Source organism: Babylonia areolata, chromosome 27 (genome assembly GCF_041734735.1).
Source record: "Babylonia areolata isolate BAREFJ2019XMU chromosome 27, ASM4173473v1, whole genome shotgun sequence".
In the NCBI taxonomy this organism is placed as follows: domain Eukaryota; kingdom Metazoa; phylum Mollusca; class Gastropoda; order Neogastropoda; family Buccinidae; genus Babylonia; species Babylonia areolata.
The window spans coordinates 34,110,505-34,118,004 of NC_134902.1; the positions used below are offsets into that span (position 1 = coordinate 34,110,505).

Sequence of the window (7,500 nt, forward strand, 5' to 3'; positions counted from 1 at the left end):
GTGCGCGGCCCAAGGACACTGGACCCCAGAACAGGGCTGTGAAGGTGAGCTGGGAGATAATTAGTAATACTGTAGTGCCCGGTAAAACCGGTCTGAGAAAGCAACAACAAACAAACAAAGAAAAAACAAACAAACAAACAAACAAAAACCCACCTATCTATGGCGATTCAGGAAACCGGTTCAAATTGCCTCGACAACCGGTTTTTCACACACACACACACACACACACACACACACACACAGAAAGAGAGAGGGAGAGAGAGGGAGAGGGAGAGAGAGAGAGAGAGAGAGAGAGAGAGAGACACACACAACACACAGACACTCACACACACACACACACACACACACACACACACACAGATAAAGAGAGAGGGAGAGAGAGGGAGGGAGAGAGAGAGAGAGAGAGAGAGAGAGAACACACAGACACTTACACACACACACACACAGTGTGTGTGTCTCTCTCTCTCTCTCTCTCGCTCGCTCGCTCGCTCGCCCTCTGCAAAAAAGTGCCACAAATTTATTTGGTGCAGAAAGTTCTCGTGTTTTGACAACACGTCTTTCTCACAGGACTTGTTGAACCCATGTCTGTCTTCTATCAAATCACAAACTCAAATGAAGCCCTAACAAATTGGTACCATTGTTTCCTCAATGTTTATAATAATCACGCTCCCCAAAAAACTAAACGTGTCAAAGCCAACCCAAAGCAGCCTTTGATAACCAAAGATATAGGCATTGCCTTGTTCCTGTGACAACAACAACAGTAACGATATCAACCCTACTACTACTACTACTACTACTAAAGACTACTATACTTTCTGCTGGTCATATGAAACCATGAAGTGTGTGTATAAAAAAAAAATAAAGAAGCTTTGTGAATAATATAAAACAGCAAGGAAACAATATCACATTTCTTCTACACCAGACAGTTAACTCTCTCCATACGAACGGCGAAAGAGACGACGTTAACAGCGTTTCATCCCAGTTACCATCACCAAAATGTTGCAAGCGGAAGGCTCTTATACTGAAGAGGTGAATGTTGACAAAGAATACCACAATTCTGACGACTGAAGCTAAAGGTTGGGTCATTCAGACACCCACTGGACATCCGAGGGGTCTGTGTAGAGGAGAAGAGAGGACTGGCCGTACTGAGTTAATCCATCTAGAAAGCTATCAGTCAGCTAACGAGAAAAGAATGCAAATATGCACACTACAAAACCCAAAAATGTATGTGCTGAAAACTTAAATTCACACTTTTGTAATTAAAACTGATAAATCAGATCAAAACGTATTGGAAATTCTTCATGTCTCCTGTAGCTCTAAAATATTACTTGTAACCTAAATATATAATTATTGACCGTACATAAATATAATATGCGCTTTCCCACCAAAAACAAACAAATACAAAAGGCGTTGATGGTCTTGATGGCAAAATATTGAAGCTATCAGCTCCGGTTATTGCTGAAACTCTTGACGTAACTGACTTAACTCACTCAGTACGGCCAGTCCTCTCTTCTCCTCTACACAGACCCCTCGGATGTCCAGTGGGTGTCTGAATGACCCAACCTTTAACTTCCGTCGTCAGAATTGTGGTATTCTTTGTCAACATCCACGTCTTCAGTATAAGAGCCTTCCGCTTGCAATATTTTGATGATGGTAATTGGGGTGAAACGCTGTTGTTAACGTCGTCTCTTTCGCCGTTCGTATGGAAAGAGTTAAGCCTATTGACTCCCTGTGGAGCACAGGGCTGCAAAAGCACTCCTCCAGCGGACTTTGGGGCTGTCCTCTCTAGCCGGGTCCATGTCCACCCTACTGCCTTCATCTCATCCTCCGTGCTTCTTCTCCAGGTCTGCTGTGGTCTGCCCACTCTCCTCTTTCCTTGGGGGTTCCATTCAAGTGCCTGTCTCGTGGTGTCGTCTGGAGGTTTTTGAAGTGTATGGCCTATCCAGCCCCTTTTCCTCCTCCTGATCTCCTCAGTAATGGGCACCTGGTTGGTTCTTCTCCAGAGGCAGGCGTTTGATGTGGTCTCTGGCCATCTGATGTTTAAGATATGGCGCAGGCATCTTTTGGTGAAGTTTGTAGTTTGTTTGTCTTCGTCTTGGTTGTTCGCCATGTTTCAGAGCTGAAACTCTAAAGTACAGTTATAATCAAAGTATCATCAAAAACTGTTTTTCAAAGGTTCTTAAAGTTGAAAAAGTAATACCTATTTACAAACCAGTAACCATTCAGATATTCTAATTAAAGTATTATATCTGTTTTATATCCCCTCTCAAAACCTTTGGAAAACCATATAAACAAAGATATTCTTAATCGCCTTAATCGTTTCAATTCATTTCATGAAAATCAGTCTGAATTCTGAGGTAAAGACCACCATCAAAGCCAAGCAACAGAAGAAGCAGATTGAACAGCATCCACACCACAAAAGGACAGACCCCCTACTACCTACTGACAAGGCGGGAACAGGTGTCAGTTTTCAGACTCAGAACAGGCCACAACCGCCCAAACCACCACTTAATTTCGCATTGGTCACTCAGCAAGGTGCTCCCAAGGGACTGACAACCAGACAATAGATCAGCTGCTGCGCTGCAGTCCCGTCCCCTCTATTAGTTGCTCAGGAAGAGGTACTGGCACGATCAAACTCCAGTGACCCGGAAGCTCTAAAGCTGTGTGGAGGACCTATTGCGTCCAGCTGCCTTCGTTGCCGAGACTAGGGTGTCCATCTGACGAACGAGAAGAATAATAATAAGAAGAAGTGTGTGTGTGTGTGTGTGTGTGTGTGTGTGTGTGTGTGTGTGTGTGTGTGTGTGTGTGTGTGTGTACGCGTTTGGATACGCATATGTTTATGGATGGATGCACGAACAACCGTACGGCTAAACATATATATACAAAAGATTTCTTAATTAAAAGAAAGGTTATTGTGGACTTCTTACCAGCTAACAAAGTGGTTTGTATAAAATTAGGACGTTGATTGTTTCTGGTGGCTGCTTTTCCTTTTCTTTTCTTTATAGTTTTTTTTTTTTTTTTATGCGTAAGTTGTCGTATGTCTAACCGTATTGAAATTAACATAGGTAAACTACTACTACCATTACTCTACGAATGATCATGAGGATGACAATAATGATAATAATAACAATGATGACGATGATGATGATGATAATAATAATAATGATAATAATAATAATAATAATAACAACAATAATTATAATACGGATGAACCATTTCCACAGACAAAGAACCACCCAAATTCCCGCAAGGCTGTCCTCCCGACATTCAAGAATTCGCCGCGCCCTTGGGCGCCCCAGTGGCCTTGACCTGGCACGATCCCAGTACCACGGACAACAGCGGAGAGGAAGTGACCTTGAGCAGCGATCCGAGGTCAGGGTCACTCTTTCCCCCTGGGTTTCACACCGTCAGGGTCACGGCCACAGACGCGGCAGAAAACAGCCGGTCCTGCAGGTTCCAAGTGTACATTCAAGGTGAGGTCTGAACTATTCTTTTATTATCATCGTCATCGTCTTCATCACCATCATCAGCAGCAGCAGCTGCTGCAATGCCATCGTTATCTTGATCGTCACGATTGTCATCACTATCATTGTCATCATCATCATCGTACAGAATACATATTTTTCTCCAGAAAAGAAAAATTCAGTTATGCATGGTGCACAAACGATGTACGAGAATCAGTCATTCACCATAACGGGAACCCGGTTTAGCTAATAAACGATAGCTAATAGCATCGGGAAGACTGATGCTAAGCACGCACTGATACACACACACACACCCAAAAGGCCACGAGCCCGTGGATACGTGAACACACGCTTCCTAGCTGGGCTCATTTCGACTGGGCCGCAGTGCGTTGCGTTTATGCTAAAGTCAGGCGTCTGCTCATTTATTTTATTATTATTATGACTATTCTATTCTTTTTTCTTAACAGCAGACACAGTGTTGCGTACATGGATCAGTCCTCACGATTTGACTCCTCCTTGAAACTGGAAAACGAAACGAACCTGAAAAATGCACGTGCAAAGAAAGAATCACTTTAGCGAATGCGCTGCCACACGTGATGAGGAGCGCGTGGCTTGAAATTAGAGACAGGATTGTTCTTCTTCAACAAATAATGAAGGGTGGTAACTCTCTCCATTCACAAGGTACACAACTTCAAGTCAGTGATGCTGACGCTACCGATTCAGCTAGCACACAGGTAAATAAAAGGTACATTGGAACAAACCCAGACACTTCCTCTAAAAGGTAAGCGCCGGGCCTGTCCTTATACCAATCATTTGACATGTGCACACAGCAGCAAAGACAGAAGAAATGTGCAAACACAAATTAGCTTTTATCCAAGACTGGCATAGTCTCTTTAATCCTGAATAAGCCACACAGAACACATGGATAATACAGAACAAATACATGGTTGCCTTGGTAGTTTATCCACTGGAAATTATACAAATAATTGGCCAGGAAACGATATGATTAACAAATAGTAAAGGGTGGTAACTCTCTCCATTACACAAGGTACACAACTTCAAGTCAGTGATGCTTACTTTACCGATTCAGCTAGCACACAGGTAAATAAAAGGTACAGTGGAACAAACCCAGACACTTCTTCTTGTTGTTTCTTTCCAGAACGAAACTGCCCGAGTCTGTTCGTGTCCGATGGTCACGTGACGTGTAACCATGGTAACCTGGAAGGGTCAGAGTGCATCGTCGGCTGTAACACGGGTTACAGGGTCACAGGTCAGAGCAAACTGACCTGCACTGGCAGCAGAAATTGGAGCGCATCACCACCTGTGTGTGAACGTGAGTGTTGCTTGTGATTTTGATTTCGTTACAATTAGACAAATGACAACATATACAACATGAAGACAAAAGGAAGACAGTAGCCTTAAAGAGAGAGAGCGAGAGAGAGAGAGAGAGAGAGAGAGAGAGAGAGAGAGAGGAGCCAACAGAATTGTGCACATTAATTACAAACCACATTGTCAGCTCATAAGATAAGATAAGATAAGAATAACTTTGATTCATCAAGAGAAATGACATCAGGTGCGTGAAAACAAGCGTAGACAAGTAAGTACTCAACACAAAAACATTAAACATGATTTAAAAAGAGGCAACAAGTATAACAGACATTCGTATAAAAAAAAATGTATTATTGTATTACATCCAGTGTGATTAATTGCATACACACACACACACACACACACACACACACATATATATATATATATATATATATATATATATATATATATATATATATATATACCTTTGTGGTCCCCAGGAATTCACCCGACCGGCACAGCCCTAGCCTTCTACGACACTACTTGCCAGGGGAGTGGAGGAGGGGGGGGGGGAGGAGGTCGGGAGGTGACGAGAGGGGGAGGGGGAAACTTAAGAAACAGAAAGTTTGGGTGGGGGAGGGGAGGTTGAAAGGTACTTGGCTGAGTCACAGGCAGGAGACCAATCTGGACTTGAAGCAGTTCAACGACTCGGCTGTGACTGTGACGATCGTCTTGTTCGTAAACAAAAAACAACAACAAAACAAAACAAAACAAAAAAAACAAAAACAACTGATCGACAAATTTCCCGTGTGGTTTAATTATGGAGTTATTTTCCTTGATGTTTACTTGTGACGACTTCCGGGTAAACAACGGCGGATTAAAATCTTTGACGACTGATCGATCTTTAAATCAAGTACACAACACGAAAATACTTAACACTGACAACCTCCTGGGGCAGTGTGTTCCATTGCGGGATGGTGCCGGTGAAGGACATCTGTCTGTACTATAGGGGTGTCGTAGTTGAAAGCGTTGTTCCTTCTGAAACTCAACCTTTTGTCTGATGGTCTTGGTAGGCAGACTGAGTTTATGGAGACCAGTCCATGGTAGCACTTATGAAAAGTCTTCAGGCGAACATTGTTCGATCTGACTTTTAGGGGGTGCCACTTGAGAGAGCTGAGGATGGAGCAGACGCATGATGTCTGATGCTGTCGATTGTCACTGTCTTGCTGCTCAGTACTGGGCTTTTTCAGTGGCCTTGTGAGGGCTGTGTTGGGGTCCCAGACAGAAGCTGCATAATTAAATATAAAATTATGACGAAGAAGGACTCTGCATGCAGTTTCCTATGTCTTCCTGTTCCCTATCATGAGGTTGCGCCACAGGAAATCTAGAGTCTTGCTGGTTTTATTGGTTGTAGAGTTGATGTGGAATTCCCATTATAGGTCATCTTACATGTTTTTGTAGTCTTGACATTTTCCAGTGAGTGGTAATCTGAGACATTTTTCTCTCTTGTGGTTGACACTAAAGGTGGATCACTTTTGTGGGTGGAATTACATGGGCCATTGTTTGGCCCAGATAGTGAAGGAGACAAGGTCTTCTTGGACTATGTGTTGGTCAGCATCGGTCTTGATTGCATTGTTACGCAAGGTGTCTTCTGCAATTAATCTGGCCTTAGATTTGATGGACTTTAGGGAGTCATTAATGTCAAGAAAGAAGAGACTGGGGAATACTTGGTGTGACTGAGATAAATTCTGAGATGACTCTCTCCACCACGACTGCTTCTTGCCCGTCCTCAAGGAAGTTCTTAATCCACGTGTTGACACACTCTCTGATTCCGTAGCACTGTGATTTGTAAACGATCAGGGCGTGGTTGACTTTGTTAAAGGCTTTGGAGAAGGCAAGGGCAATTGTGTCCACCCGGTTCCCTCTCTACGGCTCGAATGTGGATTTGTCAATGTAGCCGAGCAGCTGTCTCACAAGATCGTTCTCGTCGGAAGCCGAGCTGTTCTGAGCAGAGGATGTCGTTGATCTCAAAGTAGGTCATGATGTGGTGGTGACTATATGCTCCATCATTTTGTAGGCTACGTATGTAATGGAGATTGGGTGATAGTTTTCTGCCTTTCAGCATTCGCCCTTCTCGAAGACAGGTGTGATGTAAGCCTGCTTCCAGTCGTGTGGCAGTATTCCTGTGTTGAAGGAACTGCAGAAGAGCAGAGTGAAGGCTGGGCAGTCTCCTCAGCAACTGGCTTTAGGAGCCTGGTTGTGATGCCAGCAGGTCCACAGGCTTTATTGGGTTTGAGTCTGAGAAGCAGCTATCTTTCCCCTTCCTCCGCGGTGTTGATGTTGCCTAGTATGGCAAGTCAGGTGGCGAGGGACATTGCTGGTTGAAATCTTCAGCTGTGATAATATCCTTCTTGCAGATGACGACAGAGTGGAAATGGTTGTTTAAAACCTAGCCTTGTTCCTTTGGGTCATTGATGAGGCTTCCTGTATCTTTGAGCGTAGATACGCCAGATCTTCAGTCTTTCGTGCTTCAACGTAGCTCCAGAACTTCTTTTCCGGTGTGGCTTGGTCTTGAGTGTCTGTGATAAGGTCTGTATATTTTCAGTAGAGACGACACAGGCGCTTTTGGACAAGTTGCTCGAGGATCATGAGCTGCTTCTGCACCTCCTCATCTCTAGACTTTTTCCACCGCTTGTGGAAACGATATCTTCTCCGGGTCAGTTTA

At 43.7% G+C, this 7,500-nt stretch overlaps 1 protein-coding gene across 1 annotated transcript in view; it reads left to right on the forward strand.

The window, feature by feature from the left end:
• The window catches only part of LOC143301006 (uncharacterized), a 71,772-nt gene that overhangs the window by 19,804 nt on the left and 44,468 nt on the right, over positions 1 to 7,500 (forward strand). The window contains exons 8-10 of the mRNA XM_076614994.1: positions 1 to 44; positions 3,225 to 3,473; positions 4,624 to 4,797. The exon at positions 1 to 44 is cut by the window's left edge and continues 130 nt beyond it. Of these exons, the coding sequence (XP_076471109.1) occupies positions 1 to 44; positions 3,225 to 3,473; positions 4,624 to 4,797 (467 nt within the window). The remainder of the gene's footprint in view (positions 45 to 3,224; positions 3,474 to 4,623; positions 4,798 to 7,500) is intronic.